This window comes from Macaca fascicularis, chromosome 6 (genome assembly GCF_037993035.2).
Source record: "Macaca fascicularis isolate 582-1 chromosome 6, T2T-MFA8v1.1".
Lineage (NCBI taxonomy): Eukaryota > Metazoa > Chordata > Mammalia > Primates > Cercopithecidae > Macaca > Macaca fascicularis.
The window spans coordinates 83,039,082-83,061,171 of record NC_088380.1 but is presented as its reverse complement, the minus strand read 5'-3'; the positions used below and the strand labels follow the sequence as shown (position 1 = coordinate 83,061,171).

Here is a 22,090-nt window from a genome sequence, read left to right as displayed (position 1 = left end):
TGCTGGTGCAGACCCAAGGAAGGGATTCAGCGTGGAAACAGCTCTCCCTCCTGATGTACCTTCTTCACTCTTGCTATTCTCATGATGTCCTGCACTGCCCTCTCCACAAAATCTATGAAACAAGCAGGAGATATTGTGTGAACAGTCCTCCCCTGGAATGTAGTGTTCAGGACTAGATACTAAAAATAAGCAGAGGCTTTGGTACCACAGTGTTCCCAGAAGAGAGTCACCATGAGGATGAGGGGATTGGAAACCAAGTCAACATAACTATATTATACTACATAATGTGCAATGAATGCCTACTATACGACATGCACTGTTTCTAAGAAACTTATCTCATTTAATCCTCATAGCACCCCAATAAGGATGGTTCTATTTTACCCACATTTTACAGATGAGGGAATTAAGACATAAAGCTTAAGTAACTGTCTAATGTCACACAGGTAGTATTTGACAAAGCACATCTTAGCCTATGCCTTTTGGTTGAAGGAAATGAGGACAAGTAAGTACAGGAATGCCATACAGCTATCTTTAAATTTCAAAGAGTTACATGGAAGAAATCATAAATTTGCTCTATAGGTGCTCCAAGTCTACAGGTAAGGGTCATTAATAAGTAGATTTCTAGTTAATATATGGATAGCTTTTCAGAGAATGAAGTGTTTCTTAAAAAGGAGTTAAGTGATCTCGAGAGGTAGTGAGGTACTATTTAAGGGGTCCAAACAGAGACTGGATGGTCCTGGGGAAGATGCTGGCAAGGATATTCAGGTATTTAATTGCTGGTTTGGATTAGTCACCCATAAGGACCCCAAAGGCCTTGAGATGATGGTAAATGATTCACTTTCTAATTTCCAGCAGGGTGGGGTTGTGTATTATGGGGAACGTGGCTACATCAAATAAATTCCAGGTTGTCAACATTACAGAAACAATCATGGCAGGTTTGAAGAGTTAATTCATAATGAGGAAAGTCGATAAAAAATACTTTGAATCCAGCGACAGAAAAATTTGGATAGATTTTTGACAAACAGCAGCAGCTGTGTGCATGACAGATGCCGTGTAGTGCAGTAGCTAAGGGCATGGATTCTAGAGCCAGCCCCAAGGGTTCAAATGCAAACTTACTAATTTCACATTTACTGATTGTGTGACCTCAGGCAAATTACCTAGCCTCATTAGACTTCAGTTTCCTTACCTGTAAACTACTGTGTTAAACACTATCTAATTTTGAATCCCTGTTGGGGGGTATATGTATATGAGGTCATATTTAGAACAAAGCCTGGGACATAGTGAGTAATAAATATTTGCTAGTATTATTCCAAAGAATGTTCATGACATTTTTGACATTCAAACACTACAAAAAGTAAATCACTTTTAATTTTATTGCCACAAATTGATAAATTGTTGTGAAAAAAGAGAAACTGGCACACATGAAATAAAACAAACATAAGAAAACATTAGACCAAAACAGATTTGAACTCTATCTCCCAGGCTGGAGTGCAGTGGGGTGATCTCAGCTCACTGCAACCTCCACCTCCCAGGTTCAAGCAATTCTCATGCCTCAACCTCCAAGTAGTTGGGATTACAGGCATGCACCACCATGCCTGGATAATTTTTGTGTTTTATTTAGTAGAGGTGGAGTTTTGCCATGTTGGCCAGGCTGCTCTTGAACTCTTGACCTCAAGTGATCTGCTCACCCTGGCCTCCCAAAGTGCTGGGATTATAGGCATGAGCCCCTGCCCATGGCCTGAACTCTGACTTTTGAAAATGTTTTCTAAAACTGTTTATTTTGACTTATTTTTAAACAATCAACAGTATTTCACTGTGCACCTATTACTATGTCTAACACAATGCTAAGTAAGGAGAATTATGAGACGCTTATCATGTGATCTTGTCTTTAAATAGTTTATAACCTAGCTACCTGAGATTATGAAGACATATTTTAAAAATTCTAGGACCTAATATCTTTTCTTTTTTTTTTTGAGATGGAGTCTCACTCTCTCACCCAGGCTGAAGTGCAATGGTCCGATCTCAGCTCACTGCAACCTCCGCCTCATAGGTTCAAGCGATTCTCCTGCTTCAGCCTCCCGAGTAGCTGGGATTACAAGCACCTGCCATCATGCTAGGCTAATTTTTGTATTTTTGTAGAGACAGGGTTTCACCATATTGGTCAGACTGGTCTTGCACTCTTGACCTCAGGTGATCCACCCGCCTCGGCCTCCCAAAGTGCTGGGATTACAGACGTGAGTCACCTCACCTGGCTGGACCTAATATCGTTAAGTAAAAATCATCTTTGAAAGTAATCACTTTGGATAGTTATACATTTATTTCAATAATCCTACCATTGCTCAAAACATTCTTTACATCTTTTCTTTTGGGATTGCCTTTGGAGTTATCATATAAATCATTAAAGAAAAGCACACTCATTGCTTTAGTTTAGTGTTGCTCTATCATCCTCAAGTACCTAGCTTAGTCACTTGAATTATTCACTAGCTTTGGGTCTCAGTGACTTCTGATTATTTTAAAGTGTCAAATTCACCCTCAAAGACAAGTTTGGCTATTCCTGATGATCTTCAAAGGAATGCACTGCAGCATTATTGGCCAGTAAGTTCTTGGAGAACAAGGTGCCTCTCTCGCTTCTCTGCATCTCTGGTAGTGTCTGTTGCAGTGCTTAACCACAGCAGGAGCTCAATATGTAGGCGCTTGTGGACTGGAAGGGAAGGGGCTGCAGCGCCTCAGCTGCTCAGCAGCTGGAGATAGCAGGGCATGGTGAGGATGAAGGCGAGGAAGGGTTCCAGGTCGGGCTTGAGGGCAACTTTTTTCCGTTCTGTTATTTCAGGGTTTTCTTTCACTACTCCTTAGGCGTCTGGCTTTGACAGCGAAGGACAGAAAGGTCTGCCTGAAGCTGGCAGCAGATTCTCCCAATACTCCCTTCGAGCCCTGTGTTTTAATATATACATAATTAATTAATTAAAAGTCTTACCTATAAGTCCAATATGTCATATATGTATATGTGTATGCGTATGTACATAACCACACACACACACACACACACACACACACCCCAGAGTCAAAACTTGGTGGATAATCAGGCTAAAGCAGAACTTTTGTTATAACATACAGACAGAAAACTATGTCCATATCCATTAATGCCAGGGGCCTTTCTCACATTTCAGTAACAATCATTAGGTTTCATACCACCTTTCAGAAAAAGACAAGGTATTTCAATTTCATATACTTTTTATTTTGAGACAGGATATTGCTCTGTTGCCCAGGTTGGAGTGCAGTGGCACAATCTTGGCTCACTGCAGCCTAGACCTCCTGGATTCAAGCAATTCTTCTGCCTCAGCCCCCCAGGTAGCAGGGACTACCGGCGTGCACCACCACACCAGGCTAACTTTTGTATTTTTAGTAGAGACAAGGTCTCCCCATGATGCCCAGGCTAGTCTCAAACTCCTGAGCTCCAGTGATCCGTCTGCCTTGGCCTCCCAAAGTGCTGGGATTCCAGGCATAAGCCACCATGCCCAGCCTTAAATTTCATATACTTTTATGAATTATATTTATTCTGAAATTTCTAACAGAGTCCTTCTAACTCTATCAATATTTTAATGTAATGAGAAGAATATGAGAACAGTTTTTAATGTAATGCGTCAAAGTATAATTCTCCAAAAAGTAACTAAGAAAATAATACAAATTACTTAACCGATATTTGTTTCTTGTTGTTGGACAAAGGAAAAAGAGTACAAAGGTCCCTGGTCACAGTCATTTCTGATAAATATATTTTTATCATTTTTTCTACTTCACTTACAAAACAATGAGTAAATCAATATTTTTGGGTGATAAGATGTCAGAAATCTAGTGTTTATTGTGTAGTCGTAAATTTCTGTGAATATCAGTAGGTTTGGGAGTCGGTACAAAGGGTGTCTTCTTGCTTTGGTCTATAGAATAACGTTTTAATTCTAATAGCTAATGAATTTTAAGGATTCCTAGCAGATGATAATTAAATAAACTTCTCACTTATTTAAAATATTTTCATCATCAGTAAAGTATGTTTCCTCACCTTTTGATTATATTTATATTTAGTACTTTTTAAAAAGTATGACACATATACAAACCATCTTCTCTGGTAAATATCCATATCCCCTAGAAGAAAGTTTCGGCTAAATGATTCTTGCCTACTTTTACAACCTAAGTAAATTTGCATTAGGCAAGTTTTTCCAGTCCAAAAATGAAGACTTTCAATCCCACTGAAATGAATAAATAAGCACAAAACGGGTGAAGTACATAAGAGTACTGAACAAAGAGAAGACAGCAGAGGTTGTGACTAGTTCTAGAAGATGGAAGGGGGATGGAATTATATACATGTATATATATACACATATACATACACAAAAGATTATCTACATGGAGAGACAGAGGAGAGAGAAAGAGTATGAGAGTGTGTGTGTGAAATACAATGATCCATAACAGAACAGTAATTATAAGACCTCAGGGAAAGTGAAGCCCTGTTATTTTTCTTTCAACAATGAAAAAGGAAGTTAATCAGAAATCCCTTGAAAATCAAAAGCTATACGAAGAAAGTCAGACCAAGTATGAAGCCAATTGAAATATGGCATGGATTTGGACAATATATCCATGGGAATGTAAGAGAAGAAAATTCATTTGACCTTGATGCTTGGAACATTCTCCAACAGGTAGCTTAAGTTTTGTAAATAGGATTATTTCTCTTTATCCATGGTCCCATGGATAAAGGGACCCAGAACACTGCAGAACACTACTTTGTTCTACAGTGAACGTTTTTCTAAATGCAACAATTTTCTATTATTCCTGCAACAGAGTATTAGATTGGAAGTTTGACTGGAAACACCAAGGTATGATGGATTTTAGGTATCAAGGGGAGTTGCAAGACAGACACTGAGCTGAAGTTTAAAGGAGGTGGCTACGAACCAGCCAGATGACTCACCTGACTCTCCCCTGGAAAATCTAGACCACAAGAGAACAATGGGCCAGCTACTTTGCTTGTGGGCAAAAGGGATGCTGTTAAATTGGGGTCAGACCACACTCTCAGGGCTTGTCTGTAGAAAGGAAGGGTGAAAGCTGTTTTGAGTTTAATGAGAGCAAGAGAGCCAGCCTGAGCTATCTAAAATCTGGCCCGAGAGAATCACCAGGAAGGACAATGGGACCCCCAAATCAGAGTATATCTGCAGTGATCTGGTTGAAAAAGCCACTGTCTGAGGTGGAAGTCACAGTCAGAAAAATGTGTGTGGCATGAGAACTACAGACAAAAGTTTCCAGTGGAAGCCTCTGAAGACCCATGAGCATGCTCACAAAGATCTGCCAGGCTCAAAGCATGCCGGCTTCCTATCAGGGTGCCAGGCAAGCAACAACAGTCTTACTCCTTCGTCCACCCTCTCTCTTCTTACTTTGAATCTGAGGAGGCCAGAAACCATGGGTAGCAGATGGGAAGGGAGGGTTGGGAGCATAAGACAGAGAAAGAGAAGCAGCACGTTGGCCTTTCCTGGTTTCCTGTCTGTGGAAGGCTGTTGCTGGACAAAGGGAGAAGCTTCAAGTTTCAAACATGCTCTGAGTTTTGATTTGCCATGAACCTGAACACTTTTGTTTATTTTTTATTTTGGGGGGTTTTTTTGTTTGTTCATTTTGAGGTGGAGTTTCGCTCTATTCCCCGGGCTGGAGTGAAGTGGCGCAATCTTGGCTCACTGCAACCTCCACCCCACTGGATTCAAGTGATTCTCCTGCCTCAGCCTCCCAAGTAGCTGGGATTATAGGCTCCTGCCACCACGCCAGGCTAACTTTTGTATTTTTAGTAGAGATGAGGTTTTGCCATGTTGGCCAGGCTGGTCTTGAACTGCTGAGCTCAGGTGATCCACCCAAAGTGCTAGGATTACAGGTGTGAGTCACTGCCCAGTCCTAAACACTTTTAATTACTGAACTGAGACTACCTGTGAAATAAAGTGATTATGGAACTTTCCATTGCCTAAGAGCACCCAGAGAAGTTCTAGAGCATGTCAGTATTTTCAAATAGGAACAAAGGAAGGAATTCATTGAGTAGGTTTAAAAGGATAGAGGGAGACAAAAATAAAAGTGAGTTCTAATTATGTTTCATGAGTCCTGCTTGTTTAATGTAACAATTATAATAATATTGTAAATGTTATTCACTGATTTTATATTTTTAGGATCAACCTACAGAGAATGCTTGAAAGACAATTATAACTATAGAATAGAACAAAATGGTTATAAACCTTGATGATAGTAAAGTATGGTAAAACCGAGAGACACCAAGGGGTAGATGAGAGAGAGAAGGTGGAAAGAAGCAGAAGGCAATCTATTCTTATTTTACAGAGAGTGGAGTCAAGAGATTCCTGCCTTATATTGATGAACTAAGAAACAGGTGGTTAAATATGTAAATTTAACTTAAAAAGATGATATCCAACAGAAAAAATAAAAGTGTAATGAATCAAAACTGGGAAAAGGAGAATGGGGGAAAGGGGAAGACTTTCCCTCAGCTTTAAATCCCTCAGCTTTCATAAAGGGTTATCAATAATAGCCACTTAAAACTGATGACGAAAGAAATAGAGGTACAAGATTTCAAACTACAAATGACAAGCAGGTTTCCTCTGTGCCCTGGTCTGATCGTCCGTGTCCCCCACAATGCATATGTTGAAACCTAGTCACCAATGTGATGATATTAGGAGGTGGAGCCACTGGGAGGTGATTGGGTCATGAGGGTGGAGGCCTGATGAATGGGACTAGTAGAGGCCCCACTCTAATCCCAGCACTTTGGGAGGCGGAGGCAGGTGGATCATGAGGTCAGGAGTTTGAGACCAGCCTGGGTAACATGGTGGAACCCCATCCCTACTAAAATACAAAAATTAATCGGGTGTGGTGGTGGGCGCCTGTAATCCCAGCTACTCGGGATGCTGAGGCAGGAGAATTACTTGAAGCTGGGAGGCAGAGGTTGCAGTGAACCAAGATTGCGCCATTGCACTGCAGCCTGGGCAACAGAGTCAGATGCTGTCTCAAAAACAAAAAAAACAAAAAAAAAAAAAAGAAAGAAAATAAAAGAAAAGAGCCCCCAGGGAGCTGTGGTGCCCCATCTACCATGTAAGAACACAGGAAGCAGGTATCATCTGTAAGGAATGCCTGCTTCCTTAGAGATGGCCTTTACCATCTATAAGGCCTTCACCAGACATTGAATCTGCTGACACCTTGATCTTGGACTTTGCAGCCTCCAGAACTGAGAAAGAAATTTCTGTTGTGTATAAGCCACCCAGTTTATGGTATTGTTCTAACAGCCCGAAGGGACTGAAGACAATTATGGAAATGGGACTGGTGTCAGGAAGGGGATAATTTTTACTTTTCGCTTTATACGTTTCTATACTTTTTGCCATGTGCATGCATAACATTTACAACAATAAACAAAATTAGATTAAAGGAAAATAATAAGAATGTTAATTTAAAAATGCTTACCTTGCTCTAATCCAGGGTTTGGTGTGCATGTCCAAACCACTTCCCCAGCTGCCATGTTTTTCTGAAGCTGGTGGCAAAAAGCCCCTTTCTGGGGCCAGCTCCTCTGCAATTGCCCTGATGTGGTAGGGCTCAAATCCACAGCACCCGCCAATGTACCGGACCCCCAGGTTGTAGGCTTCTCTGGCATATTTTTGAATATCCCATCTGGTGGCAACTCTGGACTCCAGTCCTGTATCACAATAGTTAACAGCATTTCTGTTACTGTTCTCATTTTCAAATGGTGGATGCTATAATGAGCAGTTTTTCTGATTAAAAAAATTGTAAACTTTAGATGATGCATTCTTCTGGTAGCTCATTTTTGGTTAACACTGAATGTTTTGTCATATGCAGTTTCTTATTGTAAAACTGAGCCACGATTTATTATAGCCATTTGGATTTTGTCACAACGAGAAATACAAAGACCTCTACTATGCACCTGAGCTTACCAAAGGGATATTCTGGGAGGTCCACAAACCCCTCTTTGCCACAGTCGGGCGTGTGGAACCCCAGGGGCTGCACCATGAGGTGCGCTTTCAGCCCTGCCCGCTCAAGACCCTCCTTCATGAGCTCCATCGTCTTCAAGCTGGTCTCGGGCCCAAAGCGGCAGTTCACGCCAACGATGGAAGCCCCTGTGCAAAGAAATAACACTTACATTTTATTACTTATTTATTTATTTGTTTATTCTTATTTTTTTAATAGTTGGAAGGTACCTTAGAGGTTAGCTATCCCCCTCCACCTCCCACGATTTACAGATGAGAAAACTGATTGGAGTTAATTCTTTTATTTCCAAACTGCTCTCACAGTATCAAGCACACTTTGTTAAATTTCACAAGCAACAACTGAGCTGTGTATCACTGTATGGGTCCAAATTACCTGCCTTCACCAGCCTCATGGCACATTCTCCGGGGGTTGTATCATGCATGTCTCCCTCTGGGCCTATGCACATGGTAACTGCCACGGGTCTATCGGATTCTTTTAAGACTTCCACAGCCCACACAGCTTCTTCAACATGCTCAAAATACTAAGAGAAATGTCACTTTTTCTATTGGTCCAAACATAAAGCAGATTTTGAATGGTAAAGGTAAATATAGCAAAACAGTTATAAAAATTACCAAATAGAATATAAACATATATACAATAAAACTTGCTAAGGAATGTGTGTCTATAAGACTGATTAAAGAATACCTTTCCGAGTAAATATTTTCATTCCTATAACAATAACTTATAGTTTTTCATTCAGGGATCATTGATTCAGTGAGATGATGCCTATGAGTGAAAAAGAAGAAAACACATCCAGAGATTTTCAAAGTATCTGAGTATTTAAAATCATAACTTTGAAGGAGGAAAAGTTTCGTTAATAAATTTTAGATTCATCTCTTATAAAACTGGGGTAGTCTCTGAAACAATGAGTAGCTTATCATGTGTTATATACTTCAAAGAGCTTTTATATTCGCTTCTAGTTAGATATCCATAAGTACTCCATAAAGTAGGAAGGGAAATACTATTTCCCCGGATGAGAAGATTGAGGCACAGCATGGGAGAGATAGCTACTCCCTTTCTTTGCTAGTGGCAGACAGGGTATCTTGTCTGGTAAACCTGTGTCATTTTCTGGGGTGCTTCCCAGCAACCCCCTTCAGTGCCACAGCTGAAAAGCTGACCTTAAGGCAACTAAAGAAAAGCCAGAAATCTTCCCGTTTCTTCCCTCTTGAGTTAGAAACAAATTCTGCAGAAGCAGTGTGAGCAATGACAGAGAGAATCAAAAGATGGGTTCTTAAACAAACAGAGTGGTGTCATCATCCATCTGGAAAGCACAGAGGGTGGAGTTTGTGCTTGTCCCTGCAGATGTCTGTTCCCGGTGGGGTTGGCCAGGCGTGGGCAGGTGGATGAGGCAAAGTTTTCAGCAGAGTTCAGTGGGGTGACTAGAAGGAATAATGGTGGGGGCTATTCTCTCTCTCTCTCTCTCTCTGTCGACAGAGTCTCACTCTGTCACCCAGGCTGGAGTGCAATGGCACGCTATCTTGGCTCACTGCAACCTCCGCCTCCTTTGTTCAAGCCATTCTCCTGCCTCAGCTTCCCAAGTAGTTGGAACTACAGGCTCCCACCACCATGCCCAGCTAATTTTTGTATTTTTAGTAGGGATGGGCTTTCACCATGTTGGCCAGGCTAGTCTCGAATTCCTGACCTCATGCCATCCACCTGCCTTGGCATCCCAAAGTGCTGGGATTACAGGTGTGAGCCACCGCACCTGGCCAGGGAATATTCTCTTGTTTGGTGTAAAGTCATGGGTTGAAGGCATGACTCCAGGCAGTAGCAGTTATGTCGGGAAATGGGGAATGAGGACTTTCTTTTTGGAAGTGGAGGAAAGAGAATGTTCTGGGCCTTCATGTCCAATCAATGACCAATACTTACTGATTCTTTCTTCAAAATGTAACTCACATGTCATAGCTTGAGTGAAAGCAGAGAGGCAAGAAGAGCAAGACATGGATGGAGAAGGCTATGGAAACTACTGGGTGCTGAGCATTATTGGTGGGGCCTGGACAAGCCTGGACAGCCACCACCTTCTAGGCCTTGCTCTCTCAGTCCCCAGCCCACACGTGCAGTGCCCTCCTGCCTGGCTTCTCACTCTGGAGAGGGTGCTCCCGGATGCACTGTGCCCTATGCTTCCTTCTAGGTTGTGGAGTCCCCCGAGTCAGCTTCTGCAGCCACCCAGACCTTAGAAGATCAAAGGCTATAGTCAGGCCTCCCCTGGGTCTGTCCTTTGGCTCCAAGAGAACCTAGCATACCAATGAGGGAATGTTGACCTTGACTGCCATGCATTTAAATAAACCTTTGACCACCCACGTGGAAGAAACGAGGGCATAAGGCTGTCCAATACTCTCATGGAATGTGAAGACTCTGCAGTTATGCTTGCAAAATAGGCTCAATCCTTTTCCTCTAATACTAGCCTCACCTCTGCAATCAAGAAGTCCACCTTTTTCCAGGCAAAAACTTCTAGCTGTTGTCGAAAAAGTTTTTTAATTCTAGTTTCATCCTTGTGGTATTTGTATATTGATGTCTGGCAGATCCCCCCTGCAACCAAAGCATCACCTTTGCCAGCCACTTCCCTGGCGAGGTCACAGGCAGCAGCATTGACATCTTCCCACTGAGGTTAGAGAGCAAGAGTTCAGATGGTGAGCCTAGCAGTTTGAAGGTAAAATATAAAAGATAACCAAAGGAACAATAAACAAGTAAGATGAGTGTAAGCCACTCTTTTCAATGCAAGCAGAGAAGATGAGCAGAGTTGGGTACAATCTCCTCTGTTACCATGACCTTATATTTCCATTATTGTACTTACCACATTGGATTTTAATAACTATTTGTTCGCCTCCCATACTTGACCTTGAGCCTCCAGATAGGATCTATGCCTTTGTACCATCTTTGAATCTAGCATAGAGAATGGACTATAACAGATACTCAGTACATGTTGGTTGGTTGAATGAATTAATGGGCATTAATATTTACACGTGTTAACATTTTACATTTGCAGAATATTTCACAATACGTCCACATCTTTGATCTTACTTACTCTTCTCAACAGGTCGATGAACTTAAGTACTACCGTTATCTCCATTTTGCAGAGAGAAAACCAATGCTCAATGCAGGTAGGTGTCTTACACAAAGCCACAACCAATAGGTGGCAATGCTGGATATTAAACCCATTTTTTCTCATTTCTACACCAGTGTTGTGTTTTTTGGGCCTCCATGTCTCCAGAAGAGAAAAATGTGAAATGAGAAGGTAAAAAGAGCATCTATGAAGTGCTTTCTCTCTAAAAAATAACACAGGAAGACAGCCGTGCCCTTCCAATGGTTTATTTTACCCCTAGTCCTGACCCCTCCTATACCTAAATGGGGAGAGAAAGCTAATTCATTTAGTATATATTAACTTCTTTTTTTTCTGAGATGGAGTCTCGCTCTGTCACCCAGGCTGGAGCGCAGTGGTGTGATCTCGGCTCACTGCAACCTCCATCTCCCAGGTTCAAGCCATTCTCATGCCTCAGCCTCCCACGTAGCTGGGATTACTGGCACCTGCCACCACGCCCAGCTAATTTTTGCATTTTTTAGTAGAGATGGGGTTTCACCATGTTGTCCAGGCTGATCTGGAACTCCTGGGCTCAAGTGGTCTGTCCACCTTGGCCTCCCAAAGTGCTGGAATTACAGGTGTAAGCCACTGTGCCCAGCCTAGTTAGTATACATCTTTATGTGACAATTAATACATAGATACTTATATGGACTTTTGTAATAAAGTATAGTAACACATCATCAATGCCATAGCTTCCCATGTAGAGGTTATTTCTTAATAGATGACTCCCTCCCCGCACCCAGCCATTGCCGTTTACCTTGCTTTCCATATTGTCCTCACTGGCAGAAAAGGTGAAAGTCTGCATGACGTTTGATCCTGCTCTCAAGAATTCCATGTGAAGTTGACGAACTACAAAGTAGTTGGGTTTTAAACATTGAAATAAATGAACAAAGAAATATTACAGAAGCTGTCATTTTCACTGACTCCCAACTCTTTCAATCATACCTCAGTTCAAACCTAGTAGATAAAAAGTTATAGATTAAGGTCAGTAGAATTCATAGGCAGGATGTACTGTTTAGAGTAGCCTTGTATTGTTCTGGTGATGGGCCTCAATGACTTGGTGCAGTCACATGCAGAGATTAAGACCATATTGGCCAATTATCCCTTGATCTCTTAGTCCAGAGAGGTTTATTCTATACCTGTGTTGTGAAGGACATAGCTGGTCTACTATAGTCAGCATTGGCAGCCCTCAAAGTAAAGTGAGGAGCTTCTCGTAGAAAGCAGAATGCATGTGGGTGGCACCCATATCAGAGTCAGCAGCAAGCAGCTGGGGAACATCAGAGAGCAGTCTGGAAGTTTTCCCTGGCTATCCGAAAGTCATTCCTTCCTCTCCTTCACCACTTTCGCCCCTCCTCCCGTATAATTTCTCTTGTTATTCCAGCACTTTCTTCCCAGTTTAGCAAAAAGGTCTTTTAACATTAAGAACAAGTTCTTCTTGAGCCAGATGAAAACATCCTGTTAAGCACCAAAGGGACAAAACTTGGTCCTGCTCTACCACAGAACTCTGGGTGTCCGATGCACCAATCATAATGGCCATCGTACTGAAGATACGCAGGGCACTTCACACAGGTTAACTCATGAGTCCTCACACCTAGCCCGTGTTGTGTCCTCGTGAAACAGATGAAGATATGGATCCTTGGAGAGGTCAAGTGACTTGTCCAAGGTCACACAGCTGGTCAGTGGAAGAACCAAGACAGGATCCTAGGTTTATCTGATATGCTGTGCGAATATACATAAAATCAGAGCGAATCAAAAGTTCCAGTCTCAGCTAGTATTCTCTTTCACCCATTTCATTCTTTGGCTTTATTTTCCCACTTTAATTTAGGAGAACAAACACACAAAAAAAGAGTCAGAAGAGAATTAAAGTTCTAATTTCAGGTAACTATCTAATCCCATCACAGTTCTTTACCTCTAGCCAGGAGGATGATATAAAACTGTGTTGACTTCTTTGCCCTCCCAACCCCGGGACCTGGCTGTCTGTGCTCTGTTACACTGTGACTGCCATTAATCACCCTCACTATACACACTGTTACATTAACCATGCACATTGTCAGCAGGGTGAATCAGAAGCAGGAACAGCTTTGCTGTTTTAAGGAAACTCTGTGTATCTACAAGGTAAATATTCATGGAACAAATATTAAGATGTCTATTTTAGCACTGCCTGTACATTAAGATGCAGATGTGTGTGTGTATGAGAGTGTGGTGTGTGTGTGTGTGTTGTGTGGGTGTGTACGTGTGTTTGTGGTGTGTGTGGGTGTGTATATGGGGTGTGTGTGGATGTGGGGTTAGGGGTGTGAGTGTGTGGGGGTGTGAGTGTGTGGGGGTGTGTGTGTGGGAGTGTGTGTGGGCGTGTGGATGTGTGGGTGTGTGATGTGTGTAGGTGTGTATATGAGAGAGAGAGAAAGGAAGAGAGAGGTCATTTTCTTGCATATACTTCCGCCTTCATACTGCCATTGTCTCCACATCTTGGCAATTTTAGCAAGCAAAACACCCCTTTGAAACAGTTGTTATTTTTTTCTTATCTTCTCTCAATCAGATTTAAATAAAACACCACTGAGGTAGACACTCCTGGGGATGTGGCACCAACCTGCATCTGGGTGTTCTATCACTGCCTCTGGAGTCCAGAGCCCAGCCTTCACATAGCCTCTCTTCTCCAGAGTAATGAGAAAGCTGCCATCTCCAATCACAACCTCCCCACTCTCCAGGCGTTCCAAAATCCCCTGAAGAAGAGAAAAACAGCACCTAAGCTCTGCTCTGCCTTTTTTTTTTTTTTTTTTTCTAAAAGCAATTTCTAATTTTAGGTGAAGATGTATTATGTTCTTAGAGCTGTAGTTTTGTTTAAATAATGTGCTTAATAATATTTCAGAAAGATTGAGCATACTGTGTTTCTTGGCCAATCCAAGTACCTATTTTGTACGATGAAAGGGCTGAGACTATTTTTTCTTAAATAACATTTAATCTGAGTCAAATTATAGTGCTGATTCCATGATAGTTATTTTGGCTTTTCAACGCGTTTGTGGCAACACGGCAAGTTGTCTAACTAGTGTGCATTCTCTCCCCTTTTTTTGTGTGTGGGGGGACAATGCCCCCAACTTTCAAAAAATTCCCAGGCTTCCTTGCCTCTGGGAGCAGCCCTGTGACACAGTGCTGGCCAGTGAGACACATATGGAAGCTGGTGGAGGATTTCTGGAAGTTTTGCTTTCCTGACGTAGACGCCCACTCCCTTCCTTCTTGTCTATTTTCCTCCTTCCTGGCTGGAATGCCAACATAATGCCTGGGAGTACAGCAGTCATCTGACAGCCATATGAGGCAGATTTCTTAAGATATGCTTGGGTGGCTGCAGCAGCCATGGGCTGCTACCCCTGGACCTCTTATTAGGTGAGAAAAATAAACCTTTTCTTCATGTCAGTCACTGAACAGAACTGTAGTGGACACAATTCTTCGTAATCATGCAGTGTGTTCACACGTGTGTTATCATATGGCACTCCCAGCAACTCTACCGGTGAGGCAGGACAGACAGTTTTTATTCTCAGGTATAGATGAGGAAACTGAGGCTCAGAATGGTTGACTTGCCCAAGATCACAGAGCCAAGGAAGTAAAAAATCAGACTAGCTTCTAAATTCCTACTCTCTTTTCCTTCTATTTTACCACCTTTCTATTTAGCCCACTCATAACTTATTTAAAAGGTTCCATTCAGGGCAGTTAGCCATGGGATGCAGTTTCCTTCTGATAAAGGAAGGCCTCAGGCCTGTGCCCACAGACCCTGGTGAGGATATGCACTCCTGTTTTTGCGCCCAAATGTTGCATTTTCCATGACCACCCTGGCCCACCACACCTCCATCCTGTGCCTATAAAAACCTCAAGACCCTAGCAAACACAAACACAAGCAGCTGGACATTGAAAGAAACACACTGGCAGAAGAACACACAGACTTTGGCAGGCCAACAGCGGCAGAATGACACAGACGACGCAGAATTCGGCCGGGGTGGTTAGAGGAGAGCCCAGCTGCTGAGCGGCCTGACTCCAGGGGAAGACCACCTTCCCACTCCATCCCCCTTCTGGCTCCCCATCCATCTGCTGAGAGCTTCTTCCACCACACAATAAAACCTTGCACTCATTCTCCAAGCCCACGTGGGATCCAGTTTTTCCAGTACATTGGCAAGAACCCTGGGATACAGAAAGCCCTCTGTCCTTTCAATAAGGCAGAGGGTCTAATTGAACTGATTAACACAAGCTGCCAGTGGACAGCGAAGCTGAAAGAGCACACTGTAACACACGCCCACTGGGGCTTCAGGAGCTGTAAACATTCACCCCTGGACGCTGCCATGGGGTACCTGCATGCTCCCCCAGGGGTTTAAGCTGCAGGGAGCTGAAGAAGTGAGCCACACCCCCATCACACACCCTGCGAAGGGCATAAGAGAACTTTTCCCATTTTGCTTGGTCTAAACCACATCTCCCCAGGTGCCTGCAGGGTCATCCCCTCACTGCCTTCAGGTCTTTGGTCAAGTGTCACCTTTTCAGAGATGCCTTCCCTGACCACTGCAAACCACCCCCCCAACCCCCACAGCAATCCTGATCCCTCTTTTCTAGGCTGCGTTAGTGAAAGATGCAACCTTTTATTGATAATAGGCCAGTTCATTTCAGGCCTGCCCATAGCCGGACACAAAGCAATGACTGGATCAGGGAGAAAAGCCTCAGATGCCTCTTCTAACTAGTCTTATCTGTTCTGTGAAATCAATATAAACTCCCTCAGTTCCTGAATCCAAGGGAGACATCAAGCAGGGTACAGAGACAGCTTACTGGGCTACATGTTCGGTGTAGGGTGAAACTAAGCCTTGTGAAAAAGAGGCCCCACAAACAGTGGCTTTCCTCTTACAGAGGAAAAAGAAACTACTTTTATTTAAAGCCACTGTTTGTGGGGGGCTTCTTTTTTACGGAGTGTGCACCAAAGTGCACAGTCCTTTCATCTTATTGCTTTGCCATTCCCTGTGGCAGGAGTCAGCACATGACAGCCCACAGACCAAATCTGGCACATCATCTGTGTTTGTAAAAATGGTCTTAGGTAAAACCCTGCCCAATGATTTACATACTCTCTAACGGCCACTTTTCCACTACAGTAGCAGAGTCGAGTAGTTACCACCAAGACTTTATGGCCCCCAAGGCTAAAAATAATTACTATCTAACCCTTTACAGAAAGCGTTTGCCAACCCAGCCCTAGGGTACTGTCCTCCTCAGCATGGGGGAAACTTGATCAGAGTCACGTTCATACTCTGTCTCAAATGATGAGGAAACAAAGTGTGGCAAGGCTCATCCTAAAGTTTTTAGCTCAGACCTAGAAGTGACTCATCTCATTGACATTTACATTTCCTGCGTGACAGTTTAGTCACATGGCTCTACCTTGCTGCAAGGGAAGCCAGGAAGTATCATCAGTGAATGCCCATGTGTCCAGCTCCAACGCTAATCCTACGGAAGGAGGAGGAACAGATTTTGGAGAGAAACTGCTTCTGTTCTAGTGTCTGGCATCTGCTATTTCTCCTTTGCTTACTCCCCACACAAAGTGACCCACCCAAGGTATCAGGAGCAAGTTTCCTTGGATACCAAGGAACAAAGAGATCTCAAACGCATTTTGGCCGTATTACTTGATATATTATTGTCTTCAATCTTTTTCCAGGAGGTTGGAAGGCTATAAAGGCAATAAAGAATAAGAGGGAAGCTAATTTGATCTTGGTTACAGGAGTCTTTGTTCTTACCTAGGTCAATCCTGGATCTAATAAAAGCAACCAGAAATTAAAGCAGACATGTGAGGATCCTCCCACAGAGCCTCCCAGGACAGTCCTGTTAACAGTATGGAACCAAACATGGGAGGTCAAATATGGCTTGAATGATTTCTCAATCGCCATTGAATGGCATGACTAGGGAGGGGGCTTATTCTGGCTTTATCCCCATGTCCAGTTTAGCTGCAGAGGTACAAACCACTCCGGCTAAGCAGAAAGGAGTTTAATATTGAGAAATGGGTACATAAAAAATTTACACTGGGCTTCCAGGAATGACCCTAGAAAAACATGACTGAATTGGCTGCCTGGGGCTGCACCCTCTGTCACAACTAAGAGAAGCCACTAGTAAACTGCTGGCTTCAGGACACAGCTGTCATATAGGGAGAAGGAGGCTGCTCCAGTGACCTCAGCTGCCCCTCACATGACACTGGAATGCTGCACTATGGCCATGCTTGCTATGCTTCCACCTTCCCGGACTCATGCTGGTGCATCTGATTGGGTATCCTAGTTCTTATCCAGATCCTAGCTGCAAAGGAGTCTGGCAATGTGGTTAGTTTTCTTTCCTCTGCGGTGCAAGAAGGTCCATCAGAAGGGGTTTAACTAGAGGTACGTAACTCTAGTTAATGATAGGTCACCATACCTACAGCATCTTCTTTTTACTGTGCACTTGGAGGGCAGGTAAATGGAGCCCAGCTGTGTGAACTATGTTGAACATAAACACTGTTTTGGCAGAGAGAGCTCTCAACTCTGGTTATTTTTCCATATTTTATATCTAAAGCTGAATTTTAGCTGAATGCAGAAGAAATGTTAATATTTACTGTGATTCTCATCTCTTTCTTTCTCCTCCCTGCATAAAATGCAATTCACTCTTTTCAATTTGTACTTTTGAAATATAAAAAAGGCCTTAAATTTTGGATGTTTATGGAGACCTTCCACATGTCAGGTATAGTTGTGGGCAAGTGGGATAAACATCAGAATAAGACAAGGTCTCTGCCCTCCACAAGCTCAAAGTCTGGCTACTTTGGAGAAAACCAATAGATCAAAAAATAATCACAGCAGAATGTGACAAATAAATGCTACACGAGAATACAGAAGAGAAAGTCAGAGGTACAGTTATTGTGTACAAACTCTTTTCCTGAAAATCTCATACACTTCATTAGGTTCACCATGTTAAGAATCATATTTAGGCCAGGCACGGTGGCTCATGCCTGTAATCCCAGCACTTTGGGAGGCCGAGGCAGATGGATCACTTGAGGTCAGGTGTTTGAGACCAGCCTGGCCAACATGGTGAAACCCTGTCTCTACTAAAAATACAAAAATTAACTGGGCATGGTGGCGGCGCCTGTAGTCCCAGCTACTTGGGAGGCTGAGGCAGGAGAATCGCTTGAACCTGGGAGGCGGAGGTTGCAGTGAGTTGAGATTGCACAACTACACTCCAGCCTGGGCAACAGAGTGAGATTCTGTCTCAAAAAACAAACAAAAAAAAGAATCAAATTTAATCAAACAATTGTCGAGGGAAAACACTGGCACAGAATTCAGATGTTGTAGGTTAGCTTCTCACCTCCCACATCTAACCTATCACAGGGTTATGCCAAGTGTATTACACATTTCTCAAATGCCCCAGCATCCTCACTGCATTTGATTATTGAAATGGTCTCCAGAGTAGAGAACTCTCCAGCCCTACTCTGAACGGTCTTCCATTGCTACCAGAGTACAGGCTCACGGACCCAGTCTCACCTGTGATTACACCCCTTTTGTGTCTTGCTTCACTTCGTTCATGCATCCCCCTGTACAGCAGTATCTGGTTACTTACCTGTCACCTCAGTTTGACTGTAAGAGGCTTGGAGGCAGGTGACATATCTTAATGGTCTATATCCCTACCACCTCATATAACAACTAAAATGAGTAGACAATTAAGAAACTATGCCAAGAATTAGCAAACAAATAGGACTGTTTTGAAAATGTCAGATGTGTTGCATATGCTAGAATTTTTGTCCTCAAGAAGAAAAAATGTTACTCTTTAGCAGAAAATCTGGTAGGTTTCAAGAAAATTGTAGTATATATTTTGACTGTATCTTGTATCTTTTGACTTTACCAAGTAAAGGGAGGAATACGTTTTCATTTGTTATCTGGATATTTGTCCACCATTTTAAATTTGCCATTTTTCTTCTCTTCTCTTTTTTTTTTTTTCTTTCTTTCTTTCTTTCTTTCTTTCTTTCTTTCTTTCTTTCTTTCTTTCTTTCTTTCTTTCTTTCTTTCTTTCTTTCTTTCGTCTCTCTCTCTCTCTCTCTTTCTTTCTTTTTTTTTTTTTTGACAGAGTTTCACTCTTGTTGCCCAGGCTGGAGTGCAGTGGCACGATCTCAGCTCACTGCAACTTCCACCTCCAGGGTTCAAGCAATTCTCCTGCCTCAGCCTTGCAAGTAGCTGGGATTATAGGCACCTGCCACCATGCCCAGCTAATTTTGTATTTTTTAGTAGAGACGAGGTTTCACCATCTTGTCCAGGCTGGTCTCGAACTCCTGACCTTAGATGATCCACCTGCCTCAGCCTCCCAAAGTGCTGGGATTACAGGTGTGAGCCACTGTGCCTGGTCAATTGGCCATTTTTCTACATATCCATTAGCAAAATAACTAAGTTATCAAGATTTGAATTCAGAGCATCTTTTAGCCCTTCCTTCACTGCTATTCTAACTACCTCAATTAATTACTGTACCAGTATGATCCCTTCTTTAGATTTTTTTTTTTAACTTTTAAGTTCAGGGGTACATGTGCAGGATGTGCAGGTTTGTGACATAGGTAAACATGCGTCATTGGAGGTTTGCTATATGGGTTATTTCCTCACCCAGGTATTAAGCCTAGTATCCATTAGTTATTTTTCCTGATCCTCTCCCTCCTGCCACCCTCCACCCTTCAATAGGCCCCAGTGTGTGTTGTTCCTCACCATTATACTAGCATTATCTAAAGTCAGCTCTATAATTATAAAGACAGGAATATGTAAAATAAGGAATACTGTAAATTAATTTTGCAGTACATTTATATTTTCATCCCATCCTCCCCATCAGTTTGGCAGTGAACCTGCCTTGCATCTGACAGCGAGTTCTAGGGTGCATTTATGCCCCCTTTTTGCAGATATCACTACCTAAGACCTCTGGGTTTAAGATCTGGCTTCAAGACATCTCTATTCATACTCAGTGGGGATCAACTTCACTGTGTAGTAGGAGGTGACCAGAAAAACCCAATGTATCTAAAATATCTCCCCCTCTTCCTAGAATTGCCAGCGGAGCTGCTCTTTTGGATTAAAGACCTAATTGGAGGTCTTGTCTGTAGCAATTAAATGAATTCTTAAAATGTACCTGCTAGCTGAGGAGAGAGGTGAGATTAGTTCCTTCCCATTAACCCCTTAACTCCCAGGTACACATTCACATGGATTAGTGTGTGATAATCTTGGTGCTGTAACGGCAGAGGCCCCAAAGAAATTGAACAAAAATAGGGCATTTTAAAAACGTTAAAAAAAATGAACTGTAAAGATGAACATAGCATTAAAGTTGAGAGAAAAAAGCGCAATGTTCTTTGATTATTTTTTATTAACTATTTCTTTCAATGCTCACATTTTACTTTTATAATCTGAAAAAATATCCTAAAACATGCTTTTTAAACCAATATTCCACGTCTTGTGTAACTATTACCATTAATGTGTCCTTCCTTACAGTATGTATATAAATATTTGTATACGGTTGGGATCAGTTTGTGATATATTTTCTTTTGCAACTTAACATTGCCAAAGCACTTTGCTGGTTCTCATACTAAGTTATTTAATTGCCTAATACCTTAAGTAGATGACCCTTAATTTATTTAGAATCCCCTATTGCAGAGTATCTTGGTCGTTCCTAACTTTTTAGTATAAATAGCTCGGTGATACACATTTCCATGCATATACTGCTCCTCCTCCCCTCCTCCCACTCTGAATGACAGGGCTGGCGCGGGTGGGGGTCTCTTTGAATGGTCCTGGGGATGTTTTTCCTCCAAGCTCATGCCCTTCCTAATTTTGCTTAGTCACCCCTTCCTCCCACCCCGACACATACCCGACAAAGAAATGGCTGGGCATAAAACCAACATCTGGTGACCAGACCGGGAAAGGGGCCAGGAGCTGGGGACCACCGGGTGGAAGGAGGTGGAGGGGTCCTAGCGAATCCCACCCACCCTCCATCCTGCGCCGCAGCTCTGGGGACGTTCTTATCCAGGACTGGTTTCAGGCCAGCTGGCGACTCGCAAGGCCAGGCTGCTGACTTTTCCAAAACGCGAGGGACAGTCCGAAGGGTTCTGGGGTGGATTTGCCCAAAGAGCTGCGGGTGCAGGTCGGCTGAGGGAAGAAAACGTGCTCGCGACCTGAGTCCGAAAGCTAGACTTCCGGTCCTCGCTCCCCGCGGGGCTGGACTCGTGACCCTGAGCTAGTCGCCTGACTCGCTGAACCTCAGTTTCCTCACCTGTGAAATGGGGATAATTGTCAAGATGAGGAGATAACTTGAGCACAGCACTCTGTGCAGCGCCGGGCACCGAGTAAGGCCTCCCTAAACGCTAATCAACCTGTGACTGGGGAAAATCGAGGCTCAGGGCCGTCCCGTCCAAGTGTTTTGCCGAGGCTTGGCTAGGGATCCACGCGGAATGTGAACGGAGTCGCTCACAGCGGCCAGGGGCTCCGCGAGGATCAAGGGGAGGAAACTCACCTTCTTGGCCCCCGGGCGTCCGGCAGGTGCCATGGTGCCGCGGCTCTGTTGGCGCCGGGTTCCCGGGCGCGCGGCCGTCCAGGAGTCCGCCCCCCGCCCGGGGGAGGGTCCGACCGCCGCCCCGCCAGCCCCGCGGCCTCAGGCTGCTCGCTGGCCTTGGAGCAGGCGCCCGCGCCTTCGGCCTCGGCCTCTGCCTAGTCATGCTCCGTCCCGGCGCGCAGCGGCTGCGGGGCCTCCTGCTGCGGAGCTGCCCGCGGCGGGGCTCTCCCGGGCGCCCGCACTCTGTCTGCGGCCGGGAAGGGTGAGTGGGGCCCCGGCCTGCTCAGACGCGAAGGGGCGGCTGCGGGGGTGGGAGCCAGAGGCTGAGGCAGGCTCTGAGGTTAGAAGCGCTCCGGCCTTCAAGAAATGGGCCTTGATATATCTTCTCGAATTATCTATTAATTATAAAGTGAAACA

General features: G+C 43.5%; 2 protein-coding genes and 1 long non-coding RNA gene across 11 annotated transcripts in view; 2 read left to right on the top strand and 1 right to left on the bottom strand.

The window, feature by feature from the left end:
* Nucleotides 1–11,353, top strand: part of LOC141407016 (uncharacterized) — a 39,459-nt gene extending 28,106 nt beyond the window's left edge. The window contains exons 2-3 of the long non-coding RNA XR_012413757.1: nucleotides 11,096–11,159; nucleotides 11,239–11,353. This is a non-coding gene — a long non-coding RNA (uncharacterized lncRNA). The remainder of the gene's footprint in view (nucleotides 1–11,095; nucleotides 11,160–11,238) is intronic.
* BHMT2 (betaine--homocysteine S-methyltransferase 2) lies at nucleotides 1,356–21,681 on the bottom strand. 4 transcript variants are annotated; one of them, XM_073993676.1, is made up of 8 exons: nucleotides 21,635–21,681; nucleotides 13,725–13,857; nucleotides 11,895–12,951; nucleotides 10,469–10,660; nucleotides 8,392–8,539; nucleotides 7,965–8,147; nucleotides 7,480–7,708; nucleotides 1,356–2,931 (listed from the first exon to the last, which is right to left on the bottom strand). In XM_073993676.1, the coding sequence occupies exons 3-8, from the start codon at nucleotides 11,970–11,972 to the stop codon at nucleotides 2,850–2,852; spliced, it is 912 nt and encodes a 303-aa protein (XP_073849777.1). In that variant the 5' UTR covers nucleotides 11,973–12,951; nucleotides 13,725–13,857; nucleotides 21,635–21,681; the 3' UTR covers nucleotides 1,356–2,849. The 4 variants fall into 4 exon arrangements, with proteins under 4 accessions (XP_073849777.1, XP_005557293.3, XP_073849778.1 ...); XM_005557236.5 differs by having other exon boundaries at nucleotides 11,895–11,986; XM_073993677.1 differs by lacking the exon at nucleotides 10,469–10,660.
* Nucleotides 21,187–22,090, top strand: part of DMGDH (dimethylglycine dehydrogenase) — a 71,194-nt gene continuing 70,290 nt past the window's right edge. For 2 of the 6 annotated variants that reach the window (XM_073993675.1, XM_065546402.2), the window contains exon 1: nucleotides 21,187–21,467. Coding sequence is in view for 4 of the 6 variants with exons in the window: in XM_065546401.2 (XP_065402473.1) it covers nucleotides 21,666–21,935 (270 nt within the window). In the remaining 2 variants the exon portion in view is untranslated. Of the gene's footprint in view, nucleotides 21,468–21,557; nucleotides 21,936–22,090 lie in introns of those variants that run through there. The other 4 variants (XM_065546401.2, XM_065546399.2, XM_005557238.5 and 1 more) reach the window with 2 other exon arrangements.